Source organism: Erinaceus europaeus, chromosome 3 (genome assembly GCF_950295315.1).
Source record: "Erinaceus europaeus chromosome 3, mEriEur2.1, whole genome shotgun sequence".
Lineage (NCBI taxonomy): Eukaryota > Metazoa > Chordata > Mammalia > Eulipotyphla > Erinaceidae > Erinaceus > Erinaceus europaeus.
In genome coordinates, this window is record NC_080164.1 from 96,844,407 (window position 1) to 96,866,534 (window position 22,128).

Sequence of the window (22,128 nt, forward strand, 5' to 3'; positions counted from 1 at the left end):
GGATTATTGCTGAATAATGAACCCACTGCTTCCCCCCCCCCCCATTTTACTTGATAGGATAAGGAGAAATTGAGTGGGGAGGGAAAGATAGAGAGGGAGAGAGAGACAGATACCTGCAGACCTGCTTCACTGTTTGTGAAGCTTTCCCCCTGCGGGTGGGGTGTAGGGGCTCAAACTTGGATCCTGTCATTTTACAGCTGTGAAGATTAAAAGTGGAATGAGATGAAGTAATATACCCAAAGTCAAATAGCTAGGTAATAGAGTTGGGATTTGAATCAGTTCGGTTGAGTGAGTTCATATTGTTTCCATAATGTCTTAAATATATTTAAGATTTGCATACAGATGTAGACAGTGTTCTTTTTTTTTTAATATTTTTGTTTATTTTAATGAGGAGATACAAAGAGACAGAGATCAGAGCACTGCTCAGCTCTGGCTTATGGTGGTGCTGGGGATTGAACCTGAGAGACCTCAGAGCCTCAGGCATGAGTTTTGTTGTTTTTTTTTTTATCACTGGGGCTCAGTGCCTGCACTGAATCCACTGCTCCTGGAGGCTATTTTTTTCTCTTTTGTTGCCTTGTTGTTTATTGTTGCAGTTATTATTATTGATGCTATTGTTGTTGAATAGGACAGAGAGAAATCGAGAGAGGAGGGAAAGGGGGGGTGGCGAGGGGAAAAAGACACCTGCAGACCTGCTTCACTGCTTGTGAGGCGACCCCCCTGCAGGTAGGGAGCCAGGGGCTTGAACCGGGATCTTTATGCCGGTGCTTGCACTTCAAGCCATGTATGTTTAACTGGACTTGTATAAAATTGTCGGTTTTGTTTTAATTTATTGAGCACTTACTATGTAACTCAGAGTGATTCATAATTACATACAATAAACTGTATTGTACTCATTTATAGATAAGGAATTATTTTACTCTAGGTTTAAATAGAGTACCCAGATGTTTTATTTGAATATGTAGATGAAAATAATCTGGAAGTGATTAATATTTTAGGCAAAATAAAAAAGAATTGTATTTTCTTGTCTCATATAGCAAAAGTGTGTGATTAATAACATATATTGACTGATTTGAACATTTAAAGAATTTAATGTAAAGGCTTTACTTCCCTATTTGTACCAATTTGTGAGTCAGAGTATGTGATTGACATACATACCGTTTATCTGTAAATGTGTTAGTGATTTACCTATCCTCTGTAAAAATTTCTTCTTGTACCCTGATAGGAGATCTCGTTGCTTATATAAAATAATCTAGATCTTACTTACTATTCTAATTGTGGGTTGCTTAAAGGTAGCTTCTGTTAGGCTGGCAAAATAGCTCACTTGGATAGTGTGCTGCCTTGCTCTGTGAATGACTCAGACCCCCCACCACATTTAAGGAAGCTTCATTGCTGGGATCTCTGCCTTCTGTGTCTGTAAATAGATCAATTAATCAATTAAAAATTTAAAAGTAGGGGAGTTAGGCAGAAGTACAGGTGGCACAAAGTTCAAGGACCTGCTTAAGGAGCCTGGTTCCAGGCCCCAGCTCCCCACCTGCAGGGGGGTCGATTCACAAGCGGTGAAGCAGGTCTGCAGATGTCTTATCTTTCTTTCCCCCTCTCTGCCTTCCCCTCCTCTATTTCTCTGTCCTATCCAACAACAGCAATATTAATAACAACAATAATAACTACAATGATAAAACAACAAGGGCAACAAAAAGGAATAAATAAATGTTTTTTTAAAATCTTTAAAAAAATTTAAAATTAGTGCCTATCTTAGTTCTCTCTGACTTTTTTTTGTACTACTACTTTGTGTACTTTTTACTATATATATATATATATATATAAGTATATATATATTATTGGATAGAGAAATTGGGAGGGGAGGAGGATGTAGGGAGGGAGGGAGAGAGAAAGAGAGGCACCTGCAGCTCTGCTTTACCACTTGTGAAGCTTTCCCCTTATAGGTGGAAACCAAGGCCTTGAACCTGGGTCCTCATGCACTGTAATGTGTCCACTTAACCAGGTACACCACTACCTGGCCCAACCTTTCTGTACTTTCTCATTTAACTACTTTAGTTATGTTGTAAGTGGTCTTATAAATGAAAAGATCTGCATAGTCTCACATTCCATAAACATGACTAAAATATCAACTTTTAAAATGCAGTATGTGTAGATCTCCAGTAAAACATGCCAGATTATAAATTGGTTTCAAAATAACAAACCCATAAAACTAGTTTATGTCTCACCTCTGCAGTCTAGTGGAAGGATGGTACAGTTCTAATAATCAGATAACACCTTTGAAATTTTTCACTCCAGGACCCCAAAATAGTAGGTTTAGTGAAAAATGAAATTTTATCGTTTACAAAGCATTTTGTGAACTACATCTTTGTGGATAGGGGGTAGATATACAAAATGGCTATACAGAATGACTCATACCCGAGGCTCCAAAGTTCCAAGTTCAGTCCCACTGATCAGTGCTTATCAATGCTCTGGTAAAGAAACAAAACAAAACAAAACAAACAAAAAACCAGCCTAGCTCTTTATATAGTATTTGTTTATATTATCTATAAAAAACTATTGTTTCTTTTTACTGTAACTGGATTTTCTTCTTATTTTATTGGTTTTCTTTATTTTTATTTTCTGCTATCCTTAAAGCAGAACACTTTCTAGAAAATCAATTAGTTGGTCCAGAACCTTTCTTGAGGCCTTCTCCATTTGTTAATTCATGAAAATGTAGTGTCTTTTCTCCATGTAAATTACTCAATACTGTTACTTTTTTTTTTTTTTTTACTTAAAGCAATGAGAACCAAACCAATGAGAGAATCAGAGCATTAATGTGTGTGTGATGCTGGGGAACAAACTCAGTACCTCATACTGGAATGTCCAGTACCTAATCCACTGTACCACCTGTCAGACCACTACAATTTTAAATATTGCCAAATGTTCTTCTTTTCCCTCCACCCAAGTACAAATTAGTTTTCTCTCTGCCTAATCCAGCCCAGATGTCATAAAAGTGAACGATAAAAATGACATCATGGAGACCAGGTGGTGGCACACCTGTTCAGTGTACATGTTACAACACTCAAGGATCCAGGTTCAGGTCCCCAGATGTCCTCATCCCCTGGGCAGGGGGAAAGATGTACAACAGCGAGCCAGTGCTGCAGGTGTCTTCCCCTATCCCTCCCTTAACCTCCCCCTTCCCTTGCAATTTCTGTCTCTATCCAATAAATAAATATATTAAAATGATATCATAAAAGCAAATATTGACTGTTTTTCCTCAAGTCCCCAATGTATTTTTTAAAAATATTTACTCCTTTTTGTTGCCCTTTTTTTGTTGTTGTTGCAGTTACTATTGTTGTTATTGATGTTGTCATTGTTGGATAGGACAGAGAGAAATCGAGGGAGGAGGGGAGAGAAAGACACCTGCAGACCTGCTTCACCACTTGTGAAGGGACCCCCCTGCAGGTGGAGAGCTGGGGGCTCGAACCCGGATCCTTACACAGGTCCTTGGGTTTTGCACCACATGTGCTTAATTCGCTGTGCTATCGCCCAACTCCCTCCCAATGTATTTTTTAACTTTACGTATTATGTTGAACTCTGAATGATCTTAGCATATTTTATTGGGATAGTGTTTTTACATTACAGATATTAAGAATCAGTAAAGATTAAGAGTTGCCTATACCGTCATTCTTTTCAGCTAATGCCATTAAGAGTTTATTATATAAATTTTATATTAACCCTTTAATTTTGAATGTTTTTTCTAGTCCTTTGTAAAATGTGGTTTAAATTTTTAGTAAAACCAAAAAGTACTTCCAATTTAAGATTTTGGCTTTGATGCATTATTGTCAGTATTGTGTTTTCAATACATATTTATATTGTAGAACATTGTCATTGATGTCAGTCTGTTAGTATACTATATGAAAACTTGGGTAATTTGTAATTCTTTTATAAAATTCTTCAAGTCTAAGATGAAAACTAATTTCAGCTAATTTGTGAAACTAGGCAATAATATAAAAATAGAGTTTTAGCGCCATCTGCTGTTCTTTAGTAGTTCATGGATATCAGTAAAACCTATTTATTTTTTTTCTTTGCCTATATTATAAAGCACAAAATAATGGTGATTTTTTTGTTGTTGTTGTTGTTGCCAAGGATTGAATCCACAATCCCACATGCCAAGCATGCACTCTACTGCTGATCAATAATCCCAGACCAAATATAACAAGACTTTTAAAAAAACAATCTGCTAGAACTTCCTTATGATTCCAATATATTCAGCTCCCAAGACTTGTTAATTTTAAAGAAATGGGGCTGTCTAAAAAAAAAAAAAGGAAAAAAAGTTTTATACTATAGTCACTGCTGCTTTTGCATATTATTCCAATGCCTCTGGTAATAATAAGCAGATTTAAAACTTAATTTTGTATCTCCTCTACTATTGACACAATATGTTGACTTCTTTTGTAAGGTTAGATTAGTGCCAGCAATAATAATATCTTTTTTTTTTTGCCTCCAGGGTCATTGTTGGGGCTCAGTGCCTGCACCATGAATCCACTGCTCCTGGAGGAGCATTTTCCCCCCCTTTGTTGCCCTTGTTGTTGTAGCCTTGTTGTGGTTATTATTGTTGTTGTTGTTGATGGTCATTCGCTGTTGGATAGGACAGAGAGATATGGAGAGAGGAGGGGAAGACTGGGGAGAGAAAGAAAGACACCTGCAGACCTGCTTCACTGCCTGTGAAGCGACTCCCCTGCAGGTGGGGAGCCAGGGGCTGAAACCCGGATCCTTACGCTGGTCCTTGCGCTTTGCACAATATGCGCTTAGCTCGCTGCGCTACCGCCCAACCCCCAATAATTAATATCTTGAGAGGCAAGTGCATGTTAGCCTGTTACTTTCTCTACTGCCTAATGTTATTCCTAGGTCACTTTTAGAAGAGATCATTGCTAACTATTAGATAGATTTTATTTTACGTAATATTTTACGTAATATTTTCTGTCTTCCTTTAGAGCCCTGTTATAATATATACTAGTTCCTTTCTGTCTGCTTTCCATCCTTTATCTTGTTCTTCCTCTGTTGGCGTTTCTGTGATGACTTCATTGATCACTGTATTCCAGTTTGTCTTCTTTTCTATGTTTATTCTCATTAGTTATACCCACTAATAACTATTTATAAATGGTTCCATAGGAAGTAAACTTAGTAAATCTCTATACATTGGAAATTTATTTATTCTACTTTTACTCTTATTTGATGGCTTAATGAGATTTGACTTCCTTTTATTATCTATAGTAAATCCTGTTGTTTTCAGAATCATGTGTTCTTGAATTTTTAGAGTTCAGTTTTTAAGGAATTTAGACAGCTCCTTTTGTTACATCCTCTAACTTATTTCCTAGACAATAGTTTTCTCTGCTTTGCCTCATCACTTAACTGTCATGTTTTTATCTTCTTTAAAAAAATCCATTGTAATCTTTTATGTACTGGTTACTTTATCTTATTTTGTTGAAATTTATGTCTTATTTCCTTATTAATACTGTTAAGTAGACTTGAAATAAAATGAGCCCACCTCTCTTTCATTCTCCCCCATTTCCTTTAAGTTTGAAATAGAAATAGATTACAGTAACTTGAACATTATATCCCTAGTAATGATACTACAATGACTTTACAAAGCCAGAAAGTGGTTTCTGCCTTGATTCATGTTGTATTTTATGGGTAACAGTAATGTGTGTACATAGCCTTCCCATGGATAGTGGCAAAAACATTAGCTGGGAAGAGTAACAGAGTCATAAAATTTTAGGGCTCCCTTCTCCACCATTACTGTAACTACCTCAGTTCACACTAATCTTTATTAATAGTCTTGTAGTTTCATGTACACATTGCTGTCCAAAGTCACCTTTTAACAAATAGTGATGTTGTAATACTATTTTGAAAATTTTACCTTTTAAAATGTAATAAAACCAAATGCTTTACTTTGCCATTCAAGAACTTTTATTTAAAAATACTTTTTACTTATTAATTTATTGGATAGAGAGAAATTGAGAGGGGAGAAAGAGACACTTGCTGCACTGTTTCACCCCTTGAGAAACTAACTTTCTGTAGATGGGGATTGGAGGCCTGAACCCTGTTCCTTGCACATTGTAATATGTGCTGCTTAACAGAATGTACCACCACCAGGCTCTCAAGAACTCTTCTTTATTTGCAGCAGAAGCACTATAAACTTGTTAGCACTGTAAACTCCCACTCTCTCCTCCCCTTCTGATTCAGAAACATTAGTGGTGGAGCTCAGCAATATATTTTAACGAGACATATTTTGATTCTTGCTAAAATTTGAGGATTACTGTTTCCTAGTTTTATCTATTTCATTTTTTCTAAATTTTTTTATTTATAAAATGGGAACACTGACAAGACCATAGGATAAGAGGGGTAAAATTCCACACAATTCCCACCACAAGAACTCCATATCCCATTCTCTTCCTTGATAGCTTTCCTATTCTTTAACCCTCTGGGAGTATAGATCTAGGATCATTACGGGTTCAGAAGGTGGAAAGTCTGGCTTCTGTAATTGCTTCCCTGCTGAAAATGGGCATTGACAGGTCAATCCATACTCCAAACCTGTCTCTCTCTTTGCCTAGTGGGGCAGAGCTCTGGGGAAGTGGGACTCCAGGACACATTGGTGGGGTCATCTGCCCATGGAAGTCAGGTTGATCTCATGGTAGAATCTGGAACCTGGTGGCTGAAAAAGACAAGATATAAAGCAGAACAAATTGTTTACTAATCATGAACCTAAAGCCAAGAATATTGCAGCTGGTAATTTAGGGTCTCTTGTGGAAAAAGCTAGTAGGTCTATCTAGTATGTTCTAATGGGCCCGTGACTTTACTAGTTTTTGTCTGAGCCTGACATCTATATGCAGGTGAACCCAAGTTATTATCTGGAGAGATGATGTCATGGCTGGAAAGGGGGAATAAAATAGCTCCCAAGTATGGGAAAAGTATAAATATTGTTAACTGTAAACCCCATCGATTTGATCTGGGGCCCATAGTCAGCCCAGGAGCCTATGTAACTCTGTATCCCTGTAGGTCTGAGCTCGCATTCTGTGGTCACTAGTAGGAACATTCCAGGTTGAACCAGTTTCAGGACCCATCTTCCTTGGATGATAGGTAAAGTATGTTATCCAACCTCCTTTCAGAGAATGGAACATTCTCTACCATTGTTGATCCACATTGATGGCAGGGTCCTATAGGGGCCCCCAAAGGGGTCCATTTTGTTGTTCCTGATGGAGATGCCCAGTGACAGTGGAGAGATGGATCTATTCGAGGTTTAGGCCCATCATGTCTGTGTGGGAATCCCAGGATTCTCCAACTAATGCCTGAGGTGATGGGGTAGCCTGGTAGTGGTTGAAGAGTCCTCATTCGAATGTTCCATCCTCCAAAGGAAATATGGACAACATACTTTATGCTACACCTAAGGAAGATAGGTCCAGATATTGGGGCAGCTTGGAACGTTCTCACTCATGACCCCTGATCCAGTTTTCTGGTCCTTTTTGCAGCCATGACATCATCTCCCCAGATAATAACTTGGATCCACCTGCATATCAGATTTCAGGCTGGGGGGGGAGACTAGTATAGCCCCAGGCCCTTTGGAATATAACTAAAATAGGCTTACTAGCTATCTACAAAATGGAAGACCCCCCCCCCCCAACTCTTCATCTGCACTATTCTAGCCTTTAGGTTCATGGTTGTTCAACAATTTGTTTGGCTTTGTATATTAGCTCTCTTTTCAGCCACCAGGTTCCAAATGCTAGCATGATGCCAACCAGACTTCCCTGGACAAACAACCCCACCAGTGTGTCTTGGAGCTCCGCTTCCCCAGAGCCTCACCCCAGTAGAGAAAGAGAGAAGCAGGCTGGGAGTATGGATCGACCTGTCAACGCCCATGTTCAGCGGGGAAGCAATTACAGAAGCCAGAACTTCCACCTTCTGCATCCCACAGCCTTCTGCATTCCACAGTGACCTTGGGTCCATATTCCCAGAGGGTTAAAGAATAGGAAAGCCATCAGGAAGGGATGGGATACGGAGATCTGGTTGGAATTGTGTGGAATTTCACCCCTCTTATCCTATGGTTTTGTCAATGTTTCCTTTTAAATTAAAAAAGAAAAAAAAAGTCTTCATTCAAGTATGCTAGTCTCTTGCCCTTATTCAGCTTTTGTAGTCCTTACTTTTGCAGGTGAAGAATTTTAGTTTAGAAGAATGAATTGGTTTGTCTAAAGTCATTCAACTAGACAGAGTTGATTTGAATTTGTACAAATTTCTATTAGAAAGCAGTCTGTAGTTCAGGATATAGAGATTGTTATGTATACTAGCTTATTGTATGAAATTATTGTGCTTGGCTCAAAATGAGGGTTAAAATTACATTTAAGGAGATTGTGGTATCTCTGAAAGTTAATGTTTTGTGTGCCATTACAGACAATATAAATACATTTCTAGGGCATTGTACTTTCTTAACCTGTTGATACAAGTAATAAAGTGCAAAATCAGACATTAAAAAAAAAAAGCAGTCTGACTTGTTTTGGTTCTGTCTCTCTCCACTCACACCCCCCCCAAATAAATAAATGTCTGAATTGGGAGAAAATAAGACTGTGTGAAACTTGGCTGACCATTGAGAAGAATATACTGGACTAGAAAGAAAGCTCACCAGGCAGGGTAAATACTATGTTCAAGGCCCAGTTTTAAGCCTTGGTACCACATAGGAAATAGGTGCTCTGATGTCTCTCCCTGTCTTCTGTTTGTCTATCTCTAGATAGATTAGAATGAAATACAAAGATAAGCAGACAGACAGACAGGTGCTCTGATGTCTCTCCCTCTCTTCTGTTTGTCTATCTCTAGATAGATTAGAATGAAATACAAAGATAGACAGACAGACAGACGGAAAGAAAGAATGAAAGGCAGCCCCGAGCAGATCATGCATGTGCAAGGCCCAACTCTGGAAAAAAGAAAAGAAAAATATTTTTATAGAATATACCTATGAACAGAATACACAGATTGGACTAGTAAGTAATATTGTCTTTAAAGGAGGAATATAGACAAAATGTTTGTTAAATGATTATTACAGTGCCTGGCACATTGACAAACTATTAGCTGCGTGCATATTGTTTGCTTGTGTCATTCCTGTTGCTGTTATAAGGAAAGCTGTATGAAACTGAAGACTGTTCCTGAATCAAATCCTACCTTCCTGCTTCTTTTACTTCTAGAAAGTTATCTCTAAATTTAGTCTCCGTATTTATAAGATTGGAATAATAGTTCCAACATCATACTGTGGTAATAAAGATTGTTTGTTGACATCTTTCCTGCTTTATAATAAGTACTTTAACAAATGTCTGCTGAGTTGTTAGTTTAGTTATTAATACTAATCTGATGTTCATCTTATTTGGTTCTGAATTACATAAAGCTAAAGTCTAAAATGATCTTGTCAGACTCATACATCCCAGGTTCAGTCCCCAACACCATCACAAGCTAGAAGTTAAGAGTGTTCTGAGGCCCCAAAGTCTCCAAAGACAACACCTGGCCTGAACTCTGCAAGGAGGCATCTTCAAAACTTAGGAAGTTTGGGCGAGGCCACCAGGTTCCAGATGCTACCATGATGCCAACCAGACTTCCCGGGGCAGGCAACCCCACCATTGTGTCCCGGAGTCCCACTTCCCCAGAGCTCTGCCCCATTAGGGAAAGAGGGAGACAGGCTGGGAGTATGGATCAACGCTCATGTTCAGCGGGGAAGCAATTACAGAAGCCAGACCTTCCACCTTCTGTACCTCATAATTACCCTGGGTCCACACTCCGAGAGGATCAAAGAATAGGAAAGCTATATGGAGTTCTGGTGGAGGGAATTGTGTAGAATTGTACCCCTCTTTTCCTATGGTCATGTTGCTGTTTCCATTTTATAAATAAGTAAATAAATAAATAAATATTGAGAGGCGGCGATAACAGAGTGGAGAGAGACATTGCAGCACTATTCCACCACTCATGAAACTTCTGTGCTCAAACGCAGGCCCTCTCATAGGAGCTTACAGGGTAGCCCTTTTCTAGCCCCTGACCAGTCTTAATTTCTATAGCATGTCTCAGTGAAAATTGAACTAAAGTAATATATGTTTATATTGTATGTATATCATCGTAAATAATTAAAACACTTCAAAATTTGTAACTATATATGCACAATGCATTAGAGACAAGTTGAGTTTAAAGTTTTTTCTGTATTCTACTTTAAAAATATTAGTAAAATTTGTTAAATATTTGTTAAAATTGTAACGTATTTAATATAAATTTTGTGTCGATTCCAACCCATTGTATTTTTTTTTTTTTAAGTAGTTGAAGAAAAGCTGTGTACTTCCCAACTGTGTTAGAAACAGTTGTCAAGTGTGGTTCTTTACACTGTGAGACTAGGAACTGTTTCTAAACACAGAGTTACTAGCATAGATTTGCCTAAGTTTCCAATCTGATCTGTGGCTGTGGGTAAGTAAGGTGGAATAGGTATAATGAATTGTGAGGAAAAATACTTCTGTGAACTAAGCTTTATAAACTACCCCTCTAACTGTAGGTTAGTGTATAACTAAAAAAAGACTTTAATCACAGCCAGTCAACAATTCAGGTTTTGGCGAGAGTTGTTTTTTTTTTTTTTTTTTAACCAGAACACTGTTCAGGTGTGAAAGATTGAACTTAGAATTTTGGACACTCAGGCATGAAAATCTTTCTTCATAACTACTATGCTATATCCCCTAGCCAAGAATAAATAAATATTTTAAGATAATTGTAAAGGTATACAAACTATTAAAGTATTCTGCTAGCCTCAGAATGTAAATTAAAATCTCTCATTCAAGTGAACCCTCATATAAATTCTCAATGCTGTTTTTGCTACCAGAGAATTCAAAGATTATTTTTTAAAACCATGGTTATTCTGCAGAATTTTTTTGTCTACATAGTTATATTTATAGTGATGATTCACACCTGTGTGTATGATTTATAGTAAAATCCTAAGTTTGTAGTAAAAATTTATAAAATGCTATAATGACATCCTTTTAATTATATACTAACTTAAATTCTTTGCGAGATCTGATAGAAGTTTAATAAAGGTGGTCTTGTTAAGTTGTGGTCTTGTTAAAGTTACCACTAACCATTTGTGACTACTGAACATTTGATATATGGTTTATTTGAATTTATATAATATTATATATAATATAAATTATATATATAAATATATATATACTATATTTTATATAGTATATAAAATATATACTATAATTTATATTTATATATATGTATTATATATATAAATATTTATATAATATTAATATATACTATATCTACTACTTTCAAACATCTAGAATTGCAGAAGAATTAACTATATATTGATTACATGTTAAAACACATTTTTATATAATATTAGGTTGTATGTGTATGTAGGAGTAGATAACTAAAATCACCTTCACTAATTTTTTAATATAGCTATTAGAAAACTTTAATTACATATATGGAGGCAGAGCATAGCTCACCTGGTAACACACGTCTTGTCATGTGCATCACCCAGGTTTGAATCCTGACACCACATATTGGGAGAAGTGCCAATGCTGTGTGGTCTCTGTTCCTGTGTTACTCTTGAGAGAAAAAAATTAGCCCAGAAACAGTGAGATTACATGTGTATGAGGCCTTGGTGAGACACACACACACACACACACACACACACACTGCATGTTTGTGTCATCTTGCATTTCTATTAGACAGCTAGTCTAGAATATTTTTAATTATTAGTTTAGTTTCAGCTTAATGTCTAAATAATGGCATTCTCATAGATATAATGGTAAGAGCTATAAACAAGGTTTTGTTTCTAGACTGTAATCTAATATGATTTTTTTGATCCTTACAACCCACTTGACAGCTACCATGAACCATTCATTTTATTCATGTTTTTTAACAAATTATTTATTTGCTTCATATTTGTGAAGTCTATCTGGGTGAGGTACTTATCTGGGTGAGGTACATATCAGATGTTCATGAAAATGAGCTTATGAATTTGGAAGTGTGGGAAATCAAGCAGTTGCTTTCTGTGAAGCAACTCGCCAGCAGGTGAGGAGCTGGGATCCTTGCGCAGGTCCTTGCACTACGTGCGCTTAACCCGGTGCACCACCACCCGGCCAACAAGTTCCTTTCTGAATTTTTGTTTTCTATAAACGGGATATAAAGTACTGGTAACCATTGCTAATAATAGTTCCTGGGGAAAAAAATTCTAATGCCAGGCAGTGGTGCATCTGGTTAAATGCACGAAATCTAAATGGTAACCAATCAAATACAGAATCGACAATATATTAGGCTGATATGAAGCAAAACAAAAAGCTAAAAGAAAATATCATCTGGCCAAACAGCATTTTAAGGCAAAAATCATTATTAATGAATATTGCATGATGATGAAAGAAATAATTCACCAGGAAAAAAACAATACTCTTGAGCCTATACATCACAATATTATCTCAAAGTATATCTAGCAAAAATGTACACAACACAAGTGAATGGACTATCTAGGTATAGTGGGAAATTTAAGCACATTTCCATTGGTTGTAGATAAACTGATACTACCATCCCCCCAACAAAAGTGAGGGTATAGACTATGGTACAGAACAACACAATAAGCTTAATCTTCATACATGTTTAAACTTTTTAAAAAAATGGAATGTAGATGTTCATTTAAGCACACATAAGACAGTAAAGAATCAGATATTAAACCACAAAGGGATTACTCTTACAAATACCCAGGCTGTCATACTAGCTATGTTATGTTTTCTTTTTTTTAAAATATTTTATTTATTTACTAATGAGAAGATAGGAGGAGAGAGAAAGAACATCACTGGCACATGTGCTGCCGGGATTTTAACTCAGGACCTCATGCTTGAAAGTCCAAAGCTTTATCACTGTGCCACCTCCCAGACCACAACTAGCTATGTTTTCTAACTAAAGCACAGTACAAAGAAAAATTACATGATTTTCCAAGTTAGTCCAAAGTGATATTAGAAGAAATCACAAATGAAGTGATAATATTTCATTGTTGGAAAAGTCATGACTTTTTTATTGGTTTATGAAATTGTAATAGGGTATAATTTTGTTATTTATTCATTCATTCCCTCCAGGGTTATTGTTGAGGCTCTGTGCCGACACTACAAATCCACTGCTCCTGGTGGCCTTTTTTATTTTTTATTTTATTGGATAAGATAAAGAGAACTTGAGAGGGGAGGGGGAAATAGGGAAAGAAAAAGAGAGACACTTGCAGACTTGCTTCAGCACTTGTGAAGTGTCCCCCCTGCAGGTGAGGACTGGGGGCTCAAACCTGGATTCTTCCACAGGTCCTTGGCTTAGTACTATGTATACTTAACTGGGTGTTATCATTCATTGCCCAGCCCATCTAGGGATGTAATTTCTAAAGGTTCCCACCACCAGAGTTCTGTGTCCCTGTCCCCTCCATTGAAAAGTGCAGTAGTACTCCCAAGGTCACCAATATGGGCTGTTTCTATAACTAACCACACACGTTCTCAAATAGGACACTTGCTTATTTTTCTATTTTTTTTATATACAATTTGTTAAACCAATGTAATTTTAACCTTTAGGAGGTTCATATGTTTCTTATTTGGGTGCTTTTTTTGTTTTGTGTTGTTGTTGTTTTATATTTTGTTTTGTTTTTATCTTAGAGATACTTTCTAGACCAGAGCAGTGCTCAGCTGTGGCTTATGGTGGTGCTGGGGATTGAACCTGGCACCTCAGAGCCTCAGTCATGAAAGGCTTTCGTGTAACCATAATGCAGTCTCCCCAACCGCGTTTTTGTTTTTGCAAAACTTCACTTCATTCACTGAGGCTCAGTTCTGTATTCAGTTGGTTGCAGCTTCTTTGACTTTGCCATCGTGGAGTTATACTTTAGTAAGGATTTGCATATACGAGAGTTCTGTGTACTCTGGTTCCTATATACTTTATTTCACTCTACATAGAAATACTGTATTTTTAAAATAATATTTAGTAGTCCATTGTATAGTCGCTCTTGTAAGGCCCAAGTGATAAACAGTTGATTGTTTCCCTACAGTATAGCAACAGTACTATAGTAAATATTTTGGTATGAATCCATTTCTAGAGAGGAAATTGCTTAGAATAGTTAAGAATTTTTCTGTTGTGTTACTTAGATAATATTAGGATATAGTCAGAGTTTGGTCTTTTGTGATCTACTATATAAAAGTATCAAAAAATTTTGTTAGAATTTCATTTTTACTTAATTATGAATTGTTCATATGCTTAGCCCGATTCTCTGTTGAATTGTTGGGTCTTTTTTAAATGATTTGTAGACCTTTGAATATGATAAGGACATGCAATATAAACATTTTTATATAGTCTATTTTTTTGTACAAATATATAATTTTATTTATTTTTCAGTAAATCTAAATGGGCACAACATCACATGGATTCTGTGTCCAGTGGCTTTAGCAGGAAGGTTGCGGCGGAACTTGGCACGAACCATCCCACTGTTTACATGAGCACCCATCACCTTTTCCCAGATTACTCTGGCTTTGTTAGGTTTACAACCAGGAGTCACTGTGTTGTTCTTTGCTTTGTACACATAAGCACATCTCTTGCTGAGGTAGAATTCTGTTTCATCTAGAGCATATACACCTTCGATTTTGAAGAAGAGCTGTGTGCTCCCTGGTTCTTGAGGCCCCGCTTATAGCCAACATAAATGGCAATGGCTTTCTTCCACAGCCTCCCAGCCATAGCTGCAGCTTCACATGTCCAGCAGACCCGCACAGGGCCCCAAGATAACAGAAGACCTATAGTCCATATTTATATTGTCACTTCACATACATACACACACGTTAGGGATTTTTTTTTTAATTAAAACGAATTAAAAGTACAATACAGAGAAGGTGTGTCTCCCTCCAATAGCATCCATTTAGCAAAACCATGTGTTGTATTTTAGTCGCCGGATCTCTTTAATCTTCAATCCCAGTTAATTCAGTCTAAGGTCCTTAGACATTCCTTGATTTTCTTGACAATTTTGATGATTATCCAGAGCAAATTTGGGTTAGAGGCCTTTGGTAGGAATATTGTACAAATGATGATCTTGTATACTGTCAAGTGGCACATAGTTTCATTTTGATCATTTGATTAAGGCAATGTGTGTTTAACATCTCTATGATAGAATTACTGTTTTCCCCATTCTAATAAATATTTTATGTGTTGGGTGGCTAATTTAATCATCCAATTCCTTATCAAACTTTTGATTTATTCACTTATTTATGGCAGTGTGAATTTCTGGATTGCTGTATATTTAGTAGGTTATTTAGTTCCAATGTGAATTATGCCTCAACGTATTTTTTCTGGTGGAGTAACATTCAAGCTGATTTCTGCGTCCTTTTGACATACCTGTGTTATTCTAAGTGCTTTCTTGGTATAGGATAAGGAAAGTATTCTAAACCAAGTTGTCCAACCATCTCCATGAATACTTTCCTTCTCCTTTTCTCAATTTTGACACTCCTTGCCAGGTGGCTTCCATACCCTACTTGGGTTCATTATTTTCATTAGTTCCGTTAGTGTGTGAATATCCTCCCCCTTGCCTCTTTTTTTAATGCCTTTCATGTTGTTTGGCATATGTTGAAGGAACTACTCCCCTTTAACATTGTAAAGATAATTTTCTCTGTTGGACTGTAATGATTATCTAAAATATCGAAATATATCATCTGTTTTAGAATTTATTTTGAAGAAATGAAGTAGAAATAAAACGATCTCTTGGTTATCCATGTGATAGGAATTTTATATAGTCACATCTTATCCCACAGATTTCTGAAGTATTTAAACAACATCCATAGAGCAGTTTTTTAAAAATAGGTGCTATTTTTCATATTGCTTTTGTTTATAACAGATGATGATGTACCTGCAGATATGGTTGCAGAAGAATCAGGTCCTGGTGCACAAAACAGCCCATACCAACTTCGTAGAAAAACTCTTTTGCCGAAAAGAACAGCGTGTCCTACAAAGAGCAGTATGGAGGTAAGTTAAATGTAACTGCTTTCTTGTTCCAGTGAGAAACTTAAGAGAAGAAAAGAAATGTAATGATTCCTTAGAAATAGTGATTATAAAGGAGAGGTGATTATAAGCTGGGTCCAAGTCCCTGGTCTGCATCTGCAGGGGGAAAGCTTCTCTAGTGGTGAAGCAGGTCTACAGATGTCTCTGTCTCTCTCCGTCTCTATCTCCCCCTTCCCTCTCAGTTTCTCTCTGTCTATCCAATAATAAAGATATTTAAAAAACAAAATGATAAGGAGCAAAGAGTCTCATGCCTGAGGCTCTGAGAATCCCAGGTTCAGTCCTCCACACCACAGTAAGTCAGAGCTGATCAGTACTCTGGTAAAAATAAATATTACCTTCATTTAAAAAAATCCAGAAATTTTTTATTTTATTTATTTTATTTTTTTTTATTTTTTTTTATTTTTTTTCAGAAATTTTTTTTTACATGACAGTGGTTCTTAGATATAATTTCATTTCTCTTCAGAATGTGTTAACCCATTTCTCCTACCACCAGTGTGCCCTCTCTCTCCACCATAGTGCTTAATCAGTTCTATTATTATTATTATTTTTTTGAAGGGTGCCTCTACTTCGACTACAGAAAACTTTGGTCATCGTGCGAAGCGTGCAAGAGTATCTGGAAAATCTCAAGATCTTTCAGGTATTTCCTGTGGGAAAACTAAGAAATTTTTTTAAATGTTTTTTAGTTGTGTTTGAAACAAAAAAAATTACAGTTAAATTAATTGTAGTGTTACATTAGAAATCTAGAAAGTGACTATTAAAAGACTAAGCATGAGAACACTGACCTTTTTAAGTCAAGATACAAGAAGTTAGATCTGTCATCTATGAAAGCAAAATGCATGTAAAGTTATTGTCATCATGAAATAAAAGGTGTTGTGGTCAGGGTTACAGTAAATAGGACTTAAGTGTATAGGGTCTGGGATTTAGACCCCAGCATTGTGTATACCAGAAAGGTGCCCATGTGTGTACACATGCATGCTTTCTCTCTTTGAAAAAAAAAATCAGCTATTTGAGCTATTCATTGGACAACGTAATGTTTATATTCCTCTTCTTAATCTCTTTGCAGCAGCACCTGCTGAACAGTACCTTCAGGAGAAACTGCCTGATGAAGTGGTTCTAAAAATCTTTTCTTACTTGCTAGAACAGGATCTTTGTAGAGCAGCCTGTGTGTGTAAACGTTTCAGTGAGCTTGCTAATGATCCAATTTTGTGGTAAGTGAAAATTTATTCCTTATTATCTTGAGATACGTTACTTACTACCCAAAATGCTAAAGATGGTAGAGAAGTTGAAGTGTGAATAAATAGTTACAATTAAATAATCAGAACAGTATTAGAAAGTTATAAATTCTTTTTTTTAATTATTTTTTAATTGGGGAATTAATGTTTTACATTCAACAGTAAATACAATAGTTTGTACATGCATAACATTCCCCAGTTTCCCATATAACACTACAACCCCCACTAGGTCCTCTGAATCCTTCTTAGACCTGTATTCTCCCCACCCACCCACCCCAGAGTCTTTTACTTTGGTGTGATACGCCAATTCCATTTCAGGTTCTATTTCTGTTTTCTTTTCTGATCTTGTTTTTCAACTTCTGCCTGAGAGTGAGATCATCCCATATTCATCCTCTGTTTCTGACTTATTTCACTCAACATGATTTTTTCAAGGTCCATCCAAGATCGGCTGAAAACGGTGAAATCACCATTTTTTACAGCTGAGTAATATTCCATTGTGTATGTATACCACAACTTGCTCAGCCACTCATCTGTTGTTGGACACCTGGGTTGCTTCCAGGTTTTGGCTATTACAAATTGTGCTGCCAAGAACATATGTGTACACAGATCTTTTTGGATGGATGTGTTGGGTTCCTTAGGATATATCCCCAGGAGGGGGAATTGCAGGGTCATAGGGTAGGTCCATTTCTAGCCTTCTGAGAGTTCTTCAGACTGTTCTCCACAGAGGATGGACCAATGTGCATTCCCACCAGCCGTGTAGGAGGGTTCCTTTGACCCCACACTCTCTCCAGCATTTGCTGCTGTTACCTTTTCTGATGTATGACATTCTTACAGGAGTGAAGTGGTATCTCACTGTTGTCTTTATTTGCATTTCTCTGACAATCAGAGACTTGGAGCATTTTTTCATGTGTTTCTTGGCCTTTTGGATCTCTTCTGTGGTGAATATTGTGTCCATGTCCTTCCCCCATTTTTGGATGGGGTTATTTGTTGTCTTGTTGAGTTTGGCAAGCTCTTTATATATGTTGGTTATTAAACTCTTATCTGATTTATGGCATGTAAAGATCTTCTCCCATTCTGTGAGGGGTCTCTTGGTTTGGGTAGTGGTTTCTTTTGCTGTGAAGAAGCTTTTCAATTTGATGTAGTCCCTGGTTATTACAAGCACAGTATGTTAGTTCAGGCATTACTTACAAAACAACAAATGAAGTGCTTTCTCTGCTAGTTGTCATTCAATAGCAAGTGATTGATTATGGGAGCTCTTCATTTAATTGCTTTTTAGAAACAAAACTAAATCTAATTTAAAACAACACATTAAATTAGGTATTTTACATAAGGGTCGATTTTGTACATTGCTTTTGGAAAATGGTTTGACAGTAGTGACCATGAACCCTAAAATGTACATGTCCTTTGGCCCAACAATTCTTACTTCTAAACATTGTTTTACCTTATGTATGGATTTTTTAAATAATAGTTCAGAGTGAGGGAGTTAGAAATAATATAAATATTTAGCAGTAAGGGAGTGAACTCAGTAAATAGTATACTTTAGGATTGAACAATGTGGGCTGGGGAAATAGCATAACAGTTATGAAAATAACTTTAATGCCTGAGACTCTGAGTTCCCAGGTTTAATCCCTAGCAACACCATAAACCAGAACTGAGCGATTCTGTGGATTAAAAACAAAAAAAAAAAAGAAGAAAAATATCATACCTGATTGGAAGTTGTGATATGGTTATTAATAGTAGTTATTCAGAGTTTTTCTTTATTTGTTTGTTTTTCTTCTTCTTTGTCTTTTTTTTTTTTTTTTTTTTTTTTAGCAGAGAACTGCTCAACTCTAGCCTACAGTGGTTGGACCTTGAGCCTGAGCACCTTTGGTACCTCAGGCACAAAAAAGGTTGTTTTTTTTTGTTTGTTTATTTGTTTGGTTTTTTACCTCCAGGGTTATTGCAGGGTCTTAACACTGACACTAGGAATCCACTGCTCCTGGCAGCTATTTCTTCCATTTTACTTTATTTGATAGACAAATTTAGAGGGCAGGAGGGAGATAGAGAGGGAGAGAGAAAGACACCCACAGACGTGCTTCATTGTGAAGTGTCCCCCCTGTAGGTGGAGAGCTGGGACTCAAACCCAGCTTGATTCTTGAGCAGGGCTTTATGCTTAGAACTATGTGCACATAACTGGGTATACCACTGTACATCCCCCCCAAAAAAAGTATTTTTGCATAACCATTATGCTCTCTTATCTCCCCAGACCCAGATTTTAAATATATGGGGGGGGGATGTTAAAAGCTGAAAAGAGCAAAATAAAAAACTATATGCCATCTAATCATAACTGTAATAAATAAAACTAGCTGATTAAAAAAAAGTGAACTGCACCAAAGTAAAGGTGGAGGGGTTAGATTGTTGTGTGGAAGGGCCAGGTGGTGGCACACCTCCTTAAGTGTACACATTGTAGTACACAATAACCCAGGTATGAACCCCTTTCCTCGCCTGCAGGTAGAAAGCTCCGCCAAGTGTTAGAGCAGGGCTGCAGGTGTCTCTCTCCCTCTCTCTCTCCCTTCCCTCTCAATTTCTAGCTGTTTCTATCCAATAAATAAAGATTTTAAAAAATGTTACATGGAAAACTGAGAAATTTTACGCCTGTACCAACTACTGTATTTGACTGTAAACCATTAATTCCTTTAATAAGAGGGAAAAAAATTAAAAAGAACCAGGATAATTCATTGGTAGACAGCGAAGTGTTCATTTCATTTTGTATAAGAAATGATGTTACTGTCACTTGCTTCAGATTTGATTATCTGTTTTTGCCACCAGGATTATCACTGAGGCTTGGTGCCTACACTAGGACTCCACCACTCTGAGCAACCACTTTCTTTTTTTTTTTTTTTTTTCTTTTCATTTTCTTTGATGGAGGGAGAGTGGAAAAAGGAGAGATACATGTAGCAACTTGTGAAGCTTCCCTCTAGAACTGAAAACTTGAGCGGAGATCCTTAAGATATGGTAATGTGTGCACTCTACTGGGTGCACCACCTCATAGCCCCTGATGATTCTTGATAGGATGTAAATCAACTGAAATGATAATAGTTAAGCTAAAGACCTGAGAGTGGGTTCAGTGATAAAGCTCTGGATTCATTCCCTGCACTGAAACCAAAATGAAAAAGAGAGAGGAAAAAAAAAAAAGAGTTAAAAGTACTTTATTGATAACCCTTTAAATAATAACTGTGTGACCCTTTTACAGTGAAAGTGGCTTTCTTCTTTGGACTATTCAATTTTGAAAACTTAATCTTTATTTTCGGGGTGCAATGTATTTCATAATGATTGCTTTCTTTTAATCGACTCCCCAAAATAGCTTTGTATTTAAAATTGTTTTATAAGTTTTTGAAGCTTCAAACAATTTGTGACATCTTTTAATTTCAGTTTTATTTACTGAATAAAGACAGGGAGACACCTGCAGTGAAAATTACCGGCTTTCAAAGCTTTCCCCACACCCTACCCTCCCACAGGTGGGCACCTAGGTCTTGAACCTAGGTCCTTGTGCTTTGTAGCATGTTTGCTCAACTAGGCACACCACCACCCAGCCTGCCTCAAATAACTTTTATAGTTATTTAAATTACTTTTTGTGAGGGAATCTTTGATTCTTTTCCTCTTTTAGGAAACGATTATATATGGAAGTATTTGAATATACTCGTCCTATGATGCATCCTGAGCCTGGTAAATTCTATCAGATTAATCCAGAAGAATATGAACATCCAAATCCCTGGAAAGAAAGTTTCCAGCAATTGGTAAGAAGAATAAATAAAAAAGTAATGGGTTAGCTGCTGGGGAAATGACTCAGCTGGTAGATCACTGAATTTTAGTGCTTGAGGTTCTTGATTCAATCTCTGGTACAACATGTACCAGAGTGGGCCTCTGACAGTGTGTGTGTGTGTCTGTCTTGTCTCTGTTTCATATGACACTCTCATATGTAATAAGTAAAGATAGTTTTAAAAAATAAAACAATGGTTTGTTTATATTATATATCTGCAAATAAGTTTCTTTTTAAAAAAGTAAGGGCTGGGGAGAAGCATAATGGTTCTACAAAAGACTTTCTTTTTTTTTTTTTTTTTATTGTTGTGGTTATTATTGATGTCATTACTGTTGGACAGGACAGAGAGAAATGGAGAGAGGAGGGGAAGACAGAGAAGGCGAGAGAAAGATAGACACCTGCAGACCTGCTTCACCGCCTGTGAAGCGACGCCCCTGCAGGTGGGGAGCCGGGGGCTCGAACCCGGATCCTTATGCTGGTCCTTGCACTTTGCGCCACGTGGCTTAACCCACTGCGCTAACACCCAACTCCCTCTACAAAAGACTTTCATGCCTGAGACTGAGTTCTCAGGTTCAATCCCCAGCACCACCATAAGCTAGAGCTGAGTTGTGCTCTGGTGAAAAGAAAAGAGCTTAAAAATAGGCTTTTGGGGCAAGGAGATAACTTAATGGTTAAGCAAAATGACTTTTATGCATCAGGCTCCAAGGTCAGTCCCCAGCACTACCATAAGCCAGAGCTTAGCAGTGCTCTGGCAGGGGAGATAACCATAATCATGAAGGTGGTTTTCCTAGGGCAAGGATTATCCATTGCACTTGGGATGTGCGGGCCCCTACAATTTCCCCAAGTGGGAAACTTGACTACATAATTTAGTGGGGGACTGCATTCGTGATCTCCTCTAAAAAAATAAAAGTAAATAAATATTAAAAGTAAGCCAGTGAATATTTAATGAGAAACTAATCAGTAGTTCATGTGCATTCTGGTGTGCTAATTAATCATTTGCATGTAGCAGTAGGCATCAGCCCAAGAGTAGTTATG

The 22,128-nt window shown here is 37.0% G+C and overlaps 1 protein-coding gene and 2 pseudogenes across 1 annotated transcript in view; 2 read left to right on the forward strand and 1 right to left on the reverse strand.

Moving 5' to 3' along the window:
- The window catches only part of FBXO11 (F-box protein 11), an 83,243-nt gene that overhangs the window by 41,610 nt on the left and 19,505 nt on the right, over positions 1 to 22,128 (forward strand). The window contains exons 2-5 of the mRNA XM_007537021.3: positions 15,899 to 16,026; positions 16,618 to 16,699; positions 17,126 to 17,270; positions 20,941 to 21,070. Coding sequence (XP_007537083.2) covers positions 15,899 to 16,026; positions 16,618 to 16,699; positions 17,126 to 17,270; positions 20,941 to 21,070 — 485 coding nt within the window. The remainder of the gene's footprint in view (positions 1 to 15,898; positions 16,027 to 16,617; positions 16,700 to 17,125; positions 17,271 to 20,940; positions 21,071 to 22,128) is intronic.
- Positions 14,379 to 14,780, reverse strand: LOC103126154 (large ribosomal subunit protein eL33-like; annotated as a pseudogene).
- Positions 21,837 to 21,991, forward strand: LOC132537757 (U1 spliceosomal RNA; annotated as a pseudogene).